The 17653-nt window shown below is 40.8% G+C and overlaps 1 protein-coding gene across 2 annotated transcripts in view; it reads left to right on the top strand.

Annotated features, from left to right (window-relative positions):
- STK32B (serine/threonine kinase 32B) overlaps positions 1-17653 on the top strand; it is a gene marked incomplete at both ends in the record, with an annotated part of 158589 nt that overhangs the window by 101744 nt on the left and 39192 nt on the right. Inside the window, 2 exons of one of the 2 annotated variants that reach the window (XM_084203941.1) lie at positions 6281-6318; positions 15539-15628. In XM_084203941.1, the coding sequence (XP_084060067.1) occupies positions 6281-6318; positions 15539-15628 (128 nt within the window). The remainder of the gene's footprint in view (positions 1-6280; positions 6319-15538; positions 15629-17653) is intronic. The other variant, XM_084203942.1, reaches the window with a different exon arrangement.

Below are 17653 nucleotides of genomic sequence, written 5' to 3'. Positions count from 1 at the left end.
TTATTTAAAATTACTGCATAGAACCTTTTTAAAATAATTTTCTGTAACCTAATTAAAGTTAGTTGCTTTCAATGTGAAGTGGTAGCCTCTGAACCAGCCATCAATTTTTTTCTTGAGAAAAATGGGCAAATAATGGTTGAATTCATCAGAGATACTCCTTTCTTTTGTAGATGGATATTTCAAGTCCAGTCAGTAAAAACAGAGACAAAAAGTTATGAAGTCCTGGTTGATCATATCACATGAAACTTTTTTTGAGATTGTATTGAATTTCAAGCTTCAGAGCAAGTGCCATCATCACATGTTTTTCAGTCTTTTTATTATAATTATTGAATCTAATAGGCAACACAAAAGTGTGACCTCTGGAAGCTTATTTATGGTCACTAATCTGGGTGAGCAATTCAGATTCTCCTTTTGATGTATATAATTCCTGTCATTTTATCTGACACTAGCCATAGAGTCATCTAGATTTAGTCATTCCTACTGAGATTTCTCAGAGTCCTCTTTCAGGTGATATAATCCTCATTCTCTTACCACTTACATAGCTAATAAATACTGTGTTACACCTCTCCAGTGCTGAACTGCAGGGCATTTCAATTTTAACCTCATTTCAAGATGAAGATAGGCTATTTATTCCTACCATTTTCTTCATGAGCATTCAAGCCCCATGATAGAATTTAAGAGGTGAAAGCTCTCACTAGCTGTCAGCTGCTATGGGCTATATCAAAGACTCACTAAATTCCACATATGCAGTCCTCTCACCACTTTCTTCAATCTTTCATGAGCTTCCTAGCAGTCAAAAAGAGGGGAAGTAAGACAGTCTTTGAACTTGGATACATGACTTTTCATAGACTCAGACTAATTCAGGGTGGAGGGACCTGCAAGACCTCCGTCATAATGATCTTCCCAAAGCAGGGTCAGCCTCCAGATCCCAACAGGTTATTTGGGATTTATCCAGTCAGGTCTTGAAAACCAACAAGGATGAAGACTGCCTGACTTCTCCACCTCTTGACTTAGAAACACACTTCTACTACATAACATCAGAAGGAAACTGAAGGAAAAGGTAATGAAAACTTCAGACTCTTCAACCCAAGTCCTCTATAACTTGTGAGCCTTTCCAGGGAGGACACTCTGGCTGGCAAATGCAGTGAACATGAGTTGAGCCACGTGCATGGTTTCACTCCATGCAGACAGAAAATCTTCAAGCACATGGGATGCACACAGAGCCTAGATGTTATAAAAGATACAAATAGTTTATTAATAATTCTTTCTGACTTGGAAATTGTATGCAGCATCTTCTAACTCGACTTCCATCCTTCAGGCAGTTTTATTTTGATATTTGTAGCTAAGGCAATTAAAGAAATCTAGAAATAGTTTCACAGGCAATATCAACAAATGGCAATTAAATTGTGGGACTTTTCTCTTTTTTTCTATATTGGTCACACCTCTGAGTTTCTTGAGCCAGTTTCTATGTTAGCTATGCCTTGTCCTGTCACTGAGCAAAAGACTGAAGATTTCTCTACTCTCATTTCTATGTGGCTCTGATATTTCTGCATACAAAAACAGTTGGGAGTAGCACTGGTACAGACTGACAAAGCTGTGTTTATGAGATCAGTGTCAAGGATGCTTCCATAGCTCTGCTGGTCATTGCTTGATGAATGGTGAGAGAGAAGCCCAGGGCATGTCTGAGTCCAAACCATGGTGAGTGTGATCCTTGCAAAGGTCCTTCAATTTCTCCTATGAGCTGGTTCAGTACTTGGATTATGAAATGAATGTTTCAATGAATTCTCTTAACTAGGGATATGTGTAACAGGAAAACCCTGAAGTTAAGGTGCTGCATTTCACACCCTGCTGTTTAAACATCTTGCTAATGGGAAAATTTTTTCAGAAAAATTGATGTGTAATCAAACCAAAATTTCACTTATACAGTATGTTTGAATTTAAACTGCTTAACTAAAGAGGATTTATCTTTTAAATTCACTAAAACAGTGGTTTAGTGAATTTAATTAGAGTATTTATCTAGAGAAACTAAATATAACAGACTCCAGAAGCCCTCAGTTCTGAATACATCCAATAAATTGCAATGCACCTGCACCTGGACCCCACTGACCCTTCTGTGCCCTGCTCCTGGCTGGCAGTGATCAGTGCAAGGGCAGAGCAGTGCCCTTGCTCCCCTGCACTTTTAGGGCTCTCAACAAGCTGCCCCTGGAGAGCAGAGCTTTTACTGCTCGCTGCAACTGGGGCCAATCACCCAGCAGAGAGCTGCTGGAGGCACTCTGTGTGCACAGTGACCCTGTGCCTGTCTCACCTGCCATGTGCATCCATGCACCTTGCACACACACACAGAGCTGCTGGAGGCACTCTGTGTATGCACAGTGACCCTGTGCCTGTCTCACCTGCCACGTGCATCCATGTACCTTGCACACACAGAGCTGCTGGAGGCACACTCTGTGTGCACAGTGACCCTGTGCCTGTCTCACCTGCCATGGAAATGAATCCATGCACCTTGCACACACAGAGCTCTGGAGGCACTCTGTGTGCACAGTGACCCTGTGCCTGTCTCACCTGCCATGGGAATGAATCCATGCACCTTGCACACACAGAGCTGCTCTGGGCACACTGTGTGTGCACAGTGACCCTGTGCCTGTCTCACCTGCCATGGGAATCCATCCATGCACCTTGCACACACACACAGAGCTCTGGAGGCACACTGTGTGCACAGTGACCCTGTGCCTGTCTCACCTGCTGTGTGCATCCTTGCACCTTGCACACACACACAGAGCTGCTGGAGGCACACTGTGTGTGCACAGTGACCCTGTGCCTGTCTCACCTGCCATGGGAATCCATGCACCTTGCACACACAGAGCTGCTGGAGGCACACTGTGTGTGCACAGTGACCCTGTGCCTGTCTCACCTGCCGTGTGCATCCCTGCACCTTGCACATCTCCAGGCATGTGACCCCAGAGCAGCCGCGTCTCACTTAATGAACTTGTTTTACCTTCTGGCTTAAAATAGCCCATGAGTTTCACTTGCTGTAGAAGCAGTTTAAAATATCCTGTTTGAGGTCTGAGGCAGGGCTGTGAGCCCACCAGGTTGCCTCAGGGACTGAGGAATTGTGCTGCTGTGTGCAAGGCCATATGCCCTGTGGTGCCTGCCCCAGCTACATCCTGCCCCTGAGCAAAGTGAGCAAAGGCAGCTGTGAGGAACATCCCTTGGGTGGGAAAGGCTTTACAGTTTGTGCACATCTGTATCAAGTATCAGCCACTGCCTGAATTAGTCATGGAAGGATAAGCACAGATCTAATTTTACCACTCAACTTTCTGAACATTACAGACACCGACGGAATGAAGAATATATTTGATGATGCATACAGTTGTCAAGTGGATTTGTCAATGTCTTTTCTGGTGGCTATAAAAATGTATAGACTGTTTAATGATGAAATGCCATAGCAGATATTCAAATTGTTTTAACTGATCTTCTTCAAAAAAAAAAGATAAAAAAGGCACTGTCTTGTAATGAGCAATCCCTGGGTACTGTATTGTTACACACATGGCAATAGATCATAAAGACGAATTTCTCCTTTTGATCAGTTTTATTCTTGGTGAGGTGCTAATGACTTTACAATTCTAATTCTTCGTTTTCTTAATCTGGGGAAAAGAGTTTGGAGCACTGTTGAATGTATCACTGATTTTAGGAAGCCACAACAAGACCCAAATGTACATGTGTATGATCCCAATCTTTTTACCCATATGAGAAGTCCAAAGTTAGTTTGTACTTGTTAAAATTTGTGAAGGCAAAGTTTAAAATATTTAATTCAGCTGTCAAAACTATTACTTACTTACTCAATTCCATGGAAAGTTATTGCTGTATTTTCAAGTCATGAATCAGCCACAAAGTCTATTCAACAGGAAATCACAATTCCAACTCTTATCACAAAATTGTTATCAGAAACCAAAGACAAAATTGTCACTGGAAAATATAGAAACCATCTGAGAAGTAGCTCTTTCAAAAACTCTTTCATCACTTAAGAGATTAGATATAACATTACATTTAGAATTGCATAGAATCTCCTATGCTAATTTAACCAAATCCAACAAAATACAAAATCCCAAATTTAAACAAAACACAAACATGTTTCATAATGTAAAAAAATATATTTATCCCTTCAGTTTTTCTCACAACTTCACCCATATGAAATCAGGGAAGGAAAGATTATAGTGTGGTAAATGATATGCCAAGTGGTTACATGGGAAAGGAAAGAGAACTCAGAGTCTGGAAGATTTTGGGTGAAATAGGCTCTAGGACAGATGTTCTTTTTATTATACAAATAACTGGAACTGCTACTGAATCAGACAATTATAGGTAGCCAGTATTTCACACTGAAATATTGGTATAACTTTAAATTTCCATGCCAGATAGTTCTTCATAATGAGATCCTGTTCCTTACACAGATAATATATATATGCATGCTACATTATTTCCAAATGTGCAGAGAATTATTCAAACTAATTTCTTATTCATACTGTGCTTCCTCAGCTTCCACTACACAAATTATAAAAATAATTATAGAATACTTCATAACTTCATATGAATCTCAGCAAGGGCTAGAAAGCATGGAATCCAGAATGCTCAGGAAAGTGTAGATTTCCTTCTTCTGTCAAAAAAGATGTGACACTTAGGTGATGAGTTCATATCATGCAAGCAATAAATATATTATACTTGCTTTTGCTATCTTATTCCTGCGTAATGTTTACTTTAGAAGTCCTTCTCTATTTTAAATTTGGAAAAAAAAATATTCTGGTGTAACACATTTCCTTTTGTAACACTTCACTTTTTTGATTATTCCATTTATGGGCACGTTGGGAAAAAACTTTCCTAGGAAATGTTTAAATTGGAATAATCAAGCCATCTCTTACCTAAAAGAGATTACAGAGGTGGGACTGTTTGCAGCTCATTTGCAGACATTCAAGAGCTTATTTTCCAATTTATGGTTCCTTGTCTTTTGAGGTGAGTGGAAAGTTCAGCCCAAGGGCCAAAACTGTTGCTCAAGTTGCTCAGCTGTTTTTCTGCCCCTCTGGCAATGCCTCACTGAGAACAAGGAGTTTCAAACCTGCAGGGAGTGCAGGCGGTGTCACACAGCACTGTCCCATCAGGGTCACCCCGAGCTGCCAGTGCCACTGTCCCATCAGGCTCACCCTGACAAGGTGGTGGCACACAGCACTGTCCCATCAGGCTCACCCCGAGCTGCCAGTGCCACTGTCCCATCAGGCTCACCCTGACAAGGTGGTGTCACACAGCTCTGTCCCATCAGGCTCACCCTGACAAGGTGGTGTCACACAGCTCTGTCCCATCAGGCTCACCCTGACAAGGTGGTGTCACACAGCTCTGTCCCATCAGGCTCACCCTGACAAGGTGGTGTCACACAGCTCTGTCCCATCAGGCTCACCCAGCCCCAGCTGAGCCTCACCAGGGCTGGTCCGTCCAGCAAAGCCAAGACATGAATTTTCCCTGAGCAGCTCCACACCCATGGCAGTAATTCCGGGCCAAGAAAGAGGGTGGGAATGCCTGACAGTGGTGGGGAAAAGTTGTTTCCATCCTCCCTCACAGAAGCATGAACTTGGGTCAGCAGAAAATGATCCTGAAAGTGCAACTGTCTTGGGCAATATCGTTCTCTTGTGCCAGGAATGACAGAGTCGAGCTGATGCTTCATCCTGTCATAATCTCCACCTTCCCTCATCCCTGCTCCTTTCCCAGCATGGTGCTTGGTCACAGACAGCCGAGTGGGGATCTGGGAGGGACAGCAGAGCTGCTGGACATCCTCCATTAGCACAAGACAGATCACAGGACTCTGCCGTGTGTGAGTGACCATGCACGGCGGATTAGCAGGGTCTGGCAGGCAGGGTAAACCACCTCTGCTTCCAATTAAATTATTGCTGTCAAATGTGGAGTCCCTGAAGCAATCAGGCACCTTCTAGATGCAAATCTGCCTTCTCATTTTACTATAAAGAATTAAGCACACAATCTTGAAAACCATACCCATGTCAATGCTAACCATGTGAAAACAAAACTACAATAAATGGAAACCTGGAGTTTAGTATGCATGTGTTCTCAGGGCAGCAAAAAAAAAGTAGATAAAAATCATTTGTCTTTAGGTATTATATGGTTTTCATTTGGTTTGTAATGATTTAAGTGACTTAGTCCTCATACTCAAATGGGCAAAACTTTGGAATTGCAGATTTCCTTTGGGGACAAAATGTAATGTTTTCCTTTCCTTATTTTCCAGGGACATCAAACCTGACAACATACTACTGGATGAACATGGTAAGTGAATATTGCTTTCCCTCAGAATCTCTAATTCCTGAGATCTCAGGAATTACAAAGCTCATGACATGCTTTGTAAATCAACCTCCAGTACTGAATTCCTAAATCTGGGCTTTCACAAAAAGCTCCCTCAGACCACCTTGTGGATTCTGTAGTTTCCCCTCCTATTCCCAAAGAAATGTGCAGATCAGAAATTTTCAAGGTCTGAATATAAAGGAATTTAATATGAATTGAGATCAGCAGGGACACTTGGTAAAAGAAGTTAGTATTTTATTAACAGGATTCTGTGGAGCCCCATAATGCCTTTTTAGGTGCCTACCAATAGAGCAGTACCAAGCATTTTATCTTTTAGAACTTCTGAAGGGCTAAGAAATTCCACATGGCAAATTATTTCTCATGTGGATATCTAAATAAACTTTCTAAAATCTAGAAAGGGATTTTGGAAATTTGACTTCAAAGTTTTGTCTCCATACATGTAGCTCTGGTTTAAATAGCAAAAAAAGGAGCAGACAATAAACAGCTTTGAACTTTTACTACTAATTCCATGTTCTTAAAGACAAAAGACACGGTATGAAAGAAAAGCAGCTGATTTCTTTAAACTTAAATTTTAAACATATACTTTCTCCAAGAGGTATTTAGTTAAAATGTCATGTGTCTTCTTGCAGCTGTTTATAGGGAAAACATGAGAAATTTAGGTGAAGAGGGCATTAGAACATAAATACATAGAGGAAAAAGCCTAGTTAGAAAAAGGAGATGTGTGCTTGCTACTGTGGGAAAGTCTTGTGCTTTGTTTACTTCCAAAATTAATAAAAAACAGAAAATCTCTGAGAAAATATAATATTGAAATTATGCCAATGATGGCATTATGTTTCAAAATCCATTGTAGAGCTGCTGGGTATACAAGTAAAAGTTGATTAAAGAGGTAGCATTCAGCATAGATGATGTTTGTTCCTGGGAACACAAAACTAATAAAGTTAAGTGATATTGGAGTTTAAAATCATCTAGAACTTCAGCAATTTAATGCTTCAGACCCATAAGTGCTAATGTTCCCAAGACTCTAGCATCAGCAAACAAGCATGAAATAGAAATATCTTGCCTTTAAGTCCTGGTGAATTAAAGATGTCAACAGCAACACAAAATGAGACGAGTGTGTTGAATCTCTGACTGACAGCCTTGGAAGCACAGCCACCTTTATCTCTCCCTGCCCCTCATCAAGGTCAGTTTGTGCACAAAACCAGCCTCTTGTGGCTGAAACACCAGCTCTCTTGGGAGAGCCTTCCTATGGAGACTCAGGTGTTACAAAGAAGAACTTTCACCAGAGTGAGCACTTGATGCAAAATGAAGGGGATTTTTTGTGATTATAAACTGTTCAGTAACAGTTATCTGCTGGCAGCTTGGAATTTTTGGGATGGATGGCCTCTTTTCTGCAAAGCAGCAGAGTACTGCTCTCTCACAGCACACCTGCAGACAAGGGGTGAAAGAACAGACCTCTCCAGACGAGCACACAAGTCTTGGTCATCAGAAGTTATCAATTCATGGGTTCAAACAGGTTCAAAGGGCTGTGACATGGTTGGGGGAAGGAATGCCCTGAAGCCTGTAAAGGGTCCATGCACTTCAACTCACTAAATGTGGGGATATCATCAGGACAAGTGTCTGCCCCATGCTAATTACCTCAGGCTTACCTTACAGAAGTGAAGTTCTTTTGCAAGAAAAAAAGCTGCTCTTGAAGTCTTTAACAGCTCTGATTAAGCTGCAACGTAACAACATCATTTTAACAAAATCATCAGATTTCACTCAATGGAAAAATATGCTGAATATATGCACCACAAATATATTTGGCAACAGAGTAAGCATAACAAATTCACCTAACATGAGCCTAACCAGGTGTACAGGAAGGAACTTTATTTTAGCCTCTGGCCTCTAAGATGGCACAACAGTTTCCTATATGCTTGACTTTACCCCTAGGTCTTTCTTACAGTTCATTAAACAAATTATGCTTACACAAGGTATCATGTAATTGGATATGCACAGCATTTCTGACTGAGACTTTGTCTCAGTGACTCAGATTTCTTTGGCCTCATTGAAGAAACCTATTCTGGCTAACACTAAATAAAAATTTAGTGTTAAACCATTCACATTACCTTACATCTTCAAGCTGTTAAATTGACTAACTTTCATAACATATACCAAGAATACATATTATAGATATTTGTGCTCAATAAAACTAGTTTCATTGTCAATTATCTGTATGGCTCAGGGAATACAGAAGTAATGAAAACAGAAGATTTTTCTTAAAAGCGATCAATCTAATTTAAAAACTAAAAAAAAAACAAACCAGAAAAAAACCCGCCCCACAAAAACTTATACAACATATTCAAAATCATTCTGGCAGAGGAAGTCTGAATTTTTCCATATGCTTTTCATCAAAGCCAAATATCAGCACTGCTGATCACATGTTCTGATGCAACAGTGGAAATAAATGTTTGATGATCCTGAAAAGCAAAATGGTAAATGAGAATGAGATAACCAGCCATTAAAAATGGTGTTCAGCCCCTGTCAGGGGGTGATTGCATGGTCTCCTGGAGAGAATACACACCCCATCTCTGAGGAGAGAAAGTAGGGATGGCTTCAGGGTTCATTCACCAGAATCAGACCCTCTAAGGAAATTAATTCAACCAATAAAGCTCCTTTTTTCAATGTTTCTTTCTCAGCTTTCCCAGAAACCTCTTCCTCTTATGACTAACACTAATCTCTAATATTAGTAGTAGTTCTCTGTTCTGCTAACATATATCTGAAATAAAATTATTCCAGTGACAGCTGAAGGGACTACCTTGTGTTTCAGGGGAGCTATTAAAATTGTATTGCACAGAAAAAAGCATTTTAGAATTCTCTCAGTGACAGAATTCTGCTTCCTCTTCTATTCCTTCAATTTTAATGGTTTAGAACAATATAACTGAAGTGACAGCATTTAGACCTGGAATCTACTAAGTATGGTCCATGTTCTATTTTTGTCTAAATATCAAAGAAATTAAGGATATCTTTAAAAGTTAATGATCTATTAACTATAATGTCAAAGAGACATAGAATTTCTTAAATGCAGTAAAACAAGCAGTGATAAAAAGAGTAGTAAATTGGCTCTTTTAAGAGATGATAACATTATTCCTATAGCTATTTGGTAGCACCATTGAAATGAACATTGCTGGTGGTTCTGCAGAAATTACAAGCTCTACTTTTGCATCCAGGCTTAGCCTTATGCTAAGTGACCACACCATCAAGAAAATCTGTTTACAAAGAGCCTGCAAGAGTTTGAACACCTCTTAGGCAAGTTTTCCCCAACATGGTTTCATGCAGCAAAATCCATGCTTGGTTTCCTGAGGAAGGAGTCCCTGCTAGGTCAGATCCAAGACCTTGGCCAGCATTTTCTTGCAACTGGTGACAGGAGGAAACATTTGTGGAACATGCATTTTGCCCCTTTGCCATCAGTGTTGCCTATCACCCACAATTTTTTGTGGTAGGATATCAGAGCACCTTTGCATATTCCATTTAGAATGTGAAGAAAGTCTTGTTAATGAGTTAGCTGCCTCCTTGAAGCTGCAGCTGATATTGGCCTCTACAATCTCCTGGAGCAACAAATTGTACCATTCTTCAAGAACAAAAAGTGTTTTCTTTAATATGTTCTTGAAACATTCTTCTTTCAAAAAAAAAAAAAAAAAACAACAAAAAACCCCCAAAATATCTAGAATTCCAGGATTTGATGAATAATAACTTACAATTACCAGATTCAAGATATTCAAAAACTCCTTCAGCACCCTCCTGTCAGCAGAAGACCCTCATCTTTTTCAATGTCTCCCTACTGGGGAGATATTTTCCCCCTCTCTCTCTTGTCATAGGTAGAGTTGCAGATATCCAGGCTTTCAGTTTCAGGGCAGAAGAGCAACCACAGTGGATCAACAACCCATCTAATTGAGTTTCTTATCTCCAGGGCTCTCCAAAAAGTGAATGACACAGCAGAATATTAAAATAAAGACTAGTTTTTGTGGGACTTTCCCCATGTACTCACCCAACCTCCAGCTTCCTGTGACTGAAACATTTCCTGGCTCATGGTAATCACATATTTAACAGCTTCCAGGGACCATTTCTGAGATCTTTTCTGATGTTTCCTTGAGTGAGGAGAACTTTTATCATCATTGACATCTTCTGTCAGGATCCTTATCTTAAATACAGATTATGTGAAGACCGACTATCTAGTTGTTAATTTTGACCGACTATCTAGTCGTTAATTTTGAAGGTCCAGCATGCTAATTTCACCGAATGATTGCTATTTTTAATCTTGAAACTGTCTCCTGTTGGCTCTCCATACTGAAATCACAGATCTAGTATTTCACTCTTAGACTTAACAGGGCTATTTACATGTTATTGGGTTTGGGGGTTTCTTAGATGGATTTTTGCATCTGATTGTGATAATTTTACTCAGTAAAATAATTTCAATTACGAGTAAACTAAATTAATTGAAGCTGAAATTTATTTATTATAAAATATTATGCTGGTTTGTGATCATCAAAGTTTTCCTTAAAGCTCTATTTCCTTGAATACATTTCAGCTCTAATTTGGAAACTCCCAGGAAAATTGAAAGATGTAGCCAGTGAGCAATCTTGGAATTAAACCAAAAATGGGATGAAAAAATAACTGGAATCTCAATATTAACTTCTGAATACCAGAACTGCCAATATTATTGCTATATACTGATGTCTGTGAGACAATTTGCAGGGACTCTATCTTGTTTAAACCTCCAGTGTTGATTAATAAAAGGTTCCATCATAATTCATTAACCTGAAGATGTCTAGATTTTTAAAGTGTATCTGAAAAATTTACATGCCTACATGGCCATTCAGCAGCCTAACTTTTTGAAGTGCAGAGCTTTGCTACAGCCAGGCAATTTCTACCAATCTCCCTAATGATAAATGTCAGACTGCCAAGTCATGCCAAGTTCAGGTAGGTACAAGCTTAGGCTCTCTCTTAGATGAACCCAGAGAGGCTTTTGAAATTCTTCGTAGGGTTTGACTTTCTGAGAGCAAATCAGATGTGACTGTAGTTCAAAATGTTACTGTTCTGAGATTTACAATCAGCTCTGGTGCTGCTGAGTTGATGGCATTAACTCCAGTGTAATATTTCTTCTCTCTGTCATCACATTCACCCCTTTGATTTCAGACTCTGAAACATTCAATGAGGCTTGAAATCATGTATATTTTCCTCTGCTGAATGTTAGTCAGCTAGCCCCAGACAATTTTCAGGACTTGTTCTAATTGTCATTATGATTTGCTCAAAAATAAAATCCAAACACAGATCATTTGCTGATTACCTCATGTACTGCAATTTCAGACCACGTTGAAAAGTGAGACACAGAAGTCACATCACATAAAGCTTTCCAAAGTCACACAGTGTTCTGTGGGTAGTTAGAGCCTTAACTGGAAGCTAACTGAAGGAATGTAATTTTGAAACAATTTCCACTGAGATACTTCTGCAAATGTATGTGTTGGTGTGTGTGAAATCTGCACTCTGAGATGGTTTGAAAAACCCACTCTGCAGAGAGTCAAAGCAATGTGGTCATTTGCATTTTCTTCCCTTCTCTCTACCCTCATCTTATGGGGCCATGCAGCTCCAAGGATTAAGAAATGAGCTCTTTCCCTGGACTACCTTGAATTTAGTTGTGCACTGCTCTTCTTCACTGTTCATAAGAGCTAAAGCCAAGTGACACTGACCTTCTGCTTAGTTCAATATTATAGCAAGGTACAGACTTGGTTTGGACATTTAATTTTTCATAATCATGCCCAGAAAGGAAGATCAACCACAAGGTGTGAAGCTCAAATGGGAAAAAGTTCCCACAAAGAGAAATTTTGCAAACAGTAAGAAGCAGGTGGAGTCCCAGCATATTCACTGCAGCAACAGCAACCTTCCCTTCTCCCATGTGCAAGAGCTGCAGTAGAAACTTGTCTTAGAGGCTGATTAGAAAGACTCCTACAGAGAACTGGGGTCTAATTGTCTCTTGTAATATTCACACGAGGAATGAAAAACTTCAAAAAACTAAAACAAACCAAAGCAAAGCAAAGCAAACCAAAACAAAACTGAAAAAAAAACCCCAAAAAACTCCACCCCAAAACCAACCCCCGGAGTCCTTAGGGTTACAAGAGGTGAAATCATCCAGTGGTGTGCACAGACAGGCAGAGCTCCACCTCAACACCTCTTCAGCCCTCTCTCACTGACCACAGGCACGTGGGGTTCACCCCTGCTCTGCCTCTGCCCCACACTCTTGTACTGCACTGGATAGTTGTGATTTTTACACCACATAAATCCATGCCCTCAGCCCCCACCAGGCACCTCCCCTGCCTGCAGAACACCTTCCTTTCACTGCAGCACTAATAAGCAGCCCCTCAAGCACCAGACTGCAGACAGTCTGAGGAGCAGCCCAGTGATGGGGAAAAGCAAAGGGGCAGCTTTCCCAGCAGGAAACTGTGCCCTGCCTCATGTACAGGAGCTGCCTGTTGCTGCATGGGCAGCAGGATGCAGAGGAACTGTGCAGAATCTATCTTCATTATCCATCCCTTGCCTTCCAGAAAGGCATTTTTAACAAAAAACCCCCAATGTATACAACATTTCATGTGTGTTATTTTGGTTTTGTTAAATGAAAAGAAATGAAATTAAAGGGAGAGAAAATAATGCACTGCAGGAGAGGCAATTTTCATTGCAAATCACCTGTTTGGATCAGTCTGAAGGGATGTGATGCAACAGATGTCTTGCAATGGACAGTCACACTGGCACTCTAATGGAGCATCATTTACAATGCTGTCATTTAAGTGGCAGAACTTCATCTATATTTCTATTTCTACTATCTGTCAAAAAAAAGAGAGATAATATTAGGCTACCAAGATCCTTGCAACCTCTCATTCTACAGTGGACATAGAATTGCTTTAAACTACTGCCATGAGGTGGCTTTATGTTTTTGGTTATAATTTTCTAGCAGCCTTCTGCCACAGTGTTTTATGGTGGCAGAAATAAACTGCAAATATGCTACACTCCAGCCAGCAGGGAGTAGGATGCCACCTTGGAATTGTTGTGTCAAGCTGGGCTGTGAACACTGACTCTTGTTGTGGCAGCCTAACACTTCCCACCTCTTAGAAAGGGATGCCTTTCCTTAGCTCACACTTTTTCTCTGCCATGTGTAGAGGGATTCCTGGCCTGGTCATCTTAGGTAAAAAGTGTTAATAAAATGCAAGCAGTTTTTAAAAAAAAATTGCAGAAAAGTGAGCAAAGCATTTCATTGAAAACTTCTGCTGTATCTCTCATTTGGAGAAACAGCTTAAAGTTTGGCAGTGGGAAGTACCTTCTTCCTTTCCCCCTTCAAAATCAGCTCAGATCTGGCCAAATCAGGGTCCTCTGAGAGTTTCAGTTCACACATGCACAGCTGCACAATTAGAGGTTGGCTGGTACATTTCCTGTGGTCTTTGAACAGGATCTAGGTTAGATTGTTGGAGCAGCATGACATTTTGTTGAGACTGCTCTTCCTCCATCAGGCACCACGGTAAAATCCATCACTCTTTTCATCTTTGGCAGCAAACATGATTAAAAACCTCCCTTGCTAAACAACTGCATCATGCCCAAAGCCTGATCCATTCTGTGGATTGAATGAGACTGAGACCTTGATAAAAAAAAACCCCACACAAATTTGTCACTCAGAATCTAGCTCAACACATGATGTATTAATCCTGAGCTAAGATGGGGAAGGGAGGCCCTACCCCTGTCCTCCATGGCACTGCCAGATGTAATCACAGCAAGGATAGCATCTGCATCACTCCACAACACTAGTCCTTGAGCAGAGATGCAAAACCTAGCAGAAGACTTGACAAATTAAAGCTTTCCATATTTTCAAGCTGGATTTCCATTAAGTTTACCTGCCTATAACAAGCCAGTATTAACAGCTATTACTTTATAGTGGTGGAGCAATTGAACCTATGCTTATCACAAACTATACCAGGAAAAGAGCAATAGCAAGTTTGGGCCTTTCAGCCTCATTAGAGCAGTTTAAATCATGTCTGGCTGGTCAGGCAGCACATTCTCAGGCTGACTTCTGCCACTTACTGTTCATCTTGCCACCTGCTGTCAGATGAGTGATGATTTGGGATCTGCTCCTGTTACATACACATCTTCTGCTACTATGGATCTAATGTGATACTTATTGTGTGATAAAAATACCATTTTTGTTCTCCTCTCCCTCTCTGCCCTGAGAAGACTCAGGAAAAGTCAGGCTGATGGTGACCTGTGGTGGATGCAGCTGCAGACAGTGTCACAAGTACCTGAGGTGTGAGGCGTGACTGTAGCTGGAGATCAGGCAAATTTCACACCTAGCTTCACATTCTGCCTCTACATGTTACTTCTAAGAAGACAGAGAGAATAATAGAATAAAATAATGGTTGGAAGGGGCTTCAAGATCATCTTGATCCAACCCTCCTGCTATGGGCAGGAACACCTTCAATCAGAGCAGGGCTCAGAGCCCCACCCAACCTGGCCTGAACACAGCCCCCTGGGCACCCTGTGCCAGTGTCTCACCACGCTCCAGAGGGGGATCCAAGGGCACAGAGAGAGAAATCACCTCCCACAGCCTGCTGGCAGTGCCTCCTTTGGTGCAGTCCAGGGCAGGCTCAGCCTTCTGGGCTGCAAGTGCGCACTGCTGGGGCATCTCCAGGTGTTCACCCCCCAGAACACCCCAGTTCTTCTGGGCTGCAAGTGCGCACTGCTGGGGCATCTCCAGGTGTTCATCCCCCAGAACCCCCCAGTTCTTCCCCCCAGGGCTGCTCTCAGTGAGTTATCCCCCAGTGTTTTCTCATGCCTGAGATTGCCCCCACCCAGGTGCAGTACCAGAGACTTGGACTTGCTAAACTTCATGAGGTTCTTGTGGCCCCACTTCTTATCTTGGTTCATGGCATGAGGAGTTTCAGGGGGGATCAGCAAAACCAGACAGGTAGTGGGTGCAACCACACAAGAGAAGCATTCCATCACTGTGCTTCCAAATTGATTTTTCTAGTTAAGAGTAACATTTAATATTAAGTTTCTATTAATGTAACATATCTTTCAAATTGTGTTTCTTTCTACTTAAATGTTAGATAAAGTGAGGAATATTTGTATGATGTCCTATTTTAACTTCTGGTTTTACTTTGTGTAATTGCAGGACACGTTCATATCACTGACTTTAATGTAGCAACCATAGTGAAAGGCTCAGAAAAAGCTTCTTCTATGGCTGGCACAAAACCCTACATGGGTAAGTTTTCAATACATTTAAAAATGTAAGAAAAGCCTATATTAAGGCTGACTAATGGTACAGCAAAAGGATTTTAAGTTGTAAAAGCATAAAGTAGATGTGATCAACTTCTTTTTTTGACACTATAAATGTGATCAGCAGTGAAAATCTTCAGAGATGAAGGATGTTGTTTGCATGTTCTTTTATACAGGAGCTTGAGCTCTACACTCTTCTAATCAGTTTTTGTTTGGTTTTGTGAATTCAAATTCAGGAGAATTTGTGTGTTACTTTCTGTAAATCCCACACCTTGAGACAAGAATATATAATATATTTGCACCACAAGAATATATGGTATATCTGCTTAGGTGAAATGAGCAGGCCAGGCATGGGATACAGAGCATTAGGAGGTCAAGGGAAAGATGGAGACAGGGAAAATATTTTACCTTTTCACACTAATGGATCTGATCCATTAGTGAATGGATCTGGTAAATTCACCTCAGCTCATGTAGTTGTCCCACTCCTGGAGCCTCCTCCCCACTCAACAGATCTCCACCATATCCATCAACCTCAGAAGAAGAAACAGTACCAAGAAATCCTCTCCTTTCCTTATGAAGGCTATTACACCATCCACCAACTTAATTTCTCTTCATTGCATCTTCCTCTCCTCTTGGAGATGTTAAGATGCTGCAAAAGCCCCAGCTGCAGTCTTTACCATTCAGAAAGAGTCAGAAGAAATACCCTTGCATTTATCTGGAGCTGTAAAAATCCTCTATTGCAGATGAAAAGTGATGGATAAGGATTCTCTGTTGCACAGTTTGGATAACAAAGCTTCAACAAACCAAATATTGAGCATGTGACAGATATGATCAGACATTCATTGGTGCTGCTTTTCTATTTTAGTTTATACCTTTTATTTTGTGAGGAATTCCAACTTCAGTGAAATTCTTCAAGGACTTTTCAGTTGCAGTGACTTGTGATTGGAAGGCTGTATCAAAGGCTTTCCATGTGGCTTCTCATGAGATGTTTAGACTATGAGACAAATAGAAAATTAACCAGAATTAGGGAGATTGGCTCTATGGTTGCTGGCAAGCTTCTATTATCAATAGATTATCAATTGATAGTAGATTATTCTATTATCAATTCAAACCACAATTTAACCTTGGTGTAACAAGACAAAGTAATCTTCAAGCATGGTACCTGCTGAGCACCACAACCAAGGAAATGCAGCAGTTTCTGTAAGACACGCCTTATGCAATGCTGGTGTTCACAATGATGACAGTATGAGATGTGATGAAAGCTGTTTGCCCCTCTTGAAGTTTTATAAAGTTTTACTTTCATGTGGAGCCTGTTATGTTTAATCAGATATGAGGGGACTCTCCAGCCTTTCCCCTAGCAGAGGCACTTATAGGATTTCTCACTTTTTGCTATGGCAAATTTCAGGAAATAAACAGAAAAAGTTTATCTCTAAAGTCTCCATTCTTCTTTGAAATCTGATTGAAATAGGCTGAGAAATTGCTAGGGAGCGATTTGTTCACATGCAGCATGGCCAAATAAAAATGGTTTCCAGGAAAAAAACAGAGTGAATTGATATTGTGTTGTAAAAATGCCCTAGCTGTTCTGATTAAGATGACTATCTTGTAATGCTAAGCATGGTGTGAGTCAGCTCCTGCAGCCTTTGCTTAAGCCCACTTCACATAAGCCTTTTAGCCCCAAACTCTTTGCTTAATCCCACTTCACATTAGCCCCAAATATTTCAGCCTGAAATATTCCCTGCCTATTTCCCTACTTATTAAAAATGTATGCAGAATGCACTGTACCTGAACCTGAATATTTCTCTGGAAACCCTGTCAGTTTCCATGTTCCTCCCTTCCCAGCCAGCTCATTCAGACCAGTGAAATACCCACCACACATGGGAACAAAGGGACAGCAGTGTGTGAAAATGCAAGGCCAACAGGCTGGCAGGGCAGGACAAGGCAGCGCAGGACACTTCCAGCTGCTCCTGCAGCTTTTCCTCTCAAAGCCAGTGACCTGAAAAGCTGAAATGAG

The sequence above is a fragment of the Fringilla coelebs genome (assembly GCF_963513975.1).
Source record: "Fringilla coelebs genome assembly, chromosome: 4".
Taxonomy (NCBI): domain Eukaryota; kingdom Metazoa; phylum Chordata; class Aves; order Passeriformes; family Fringillidae; genus Fringilla; species Fringilla coelebs.
The sequence above is the reverse complement of the archived record's forward strand: the minus strand, read 5'-3'. Positions and strand labels throughout refer to the sequence as shown.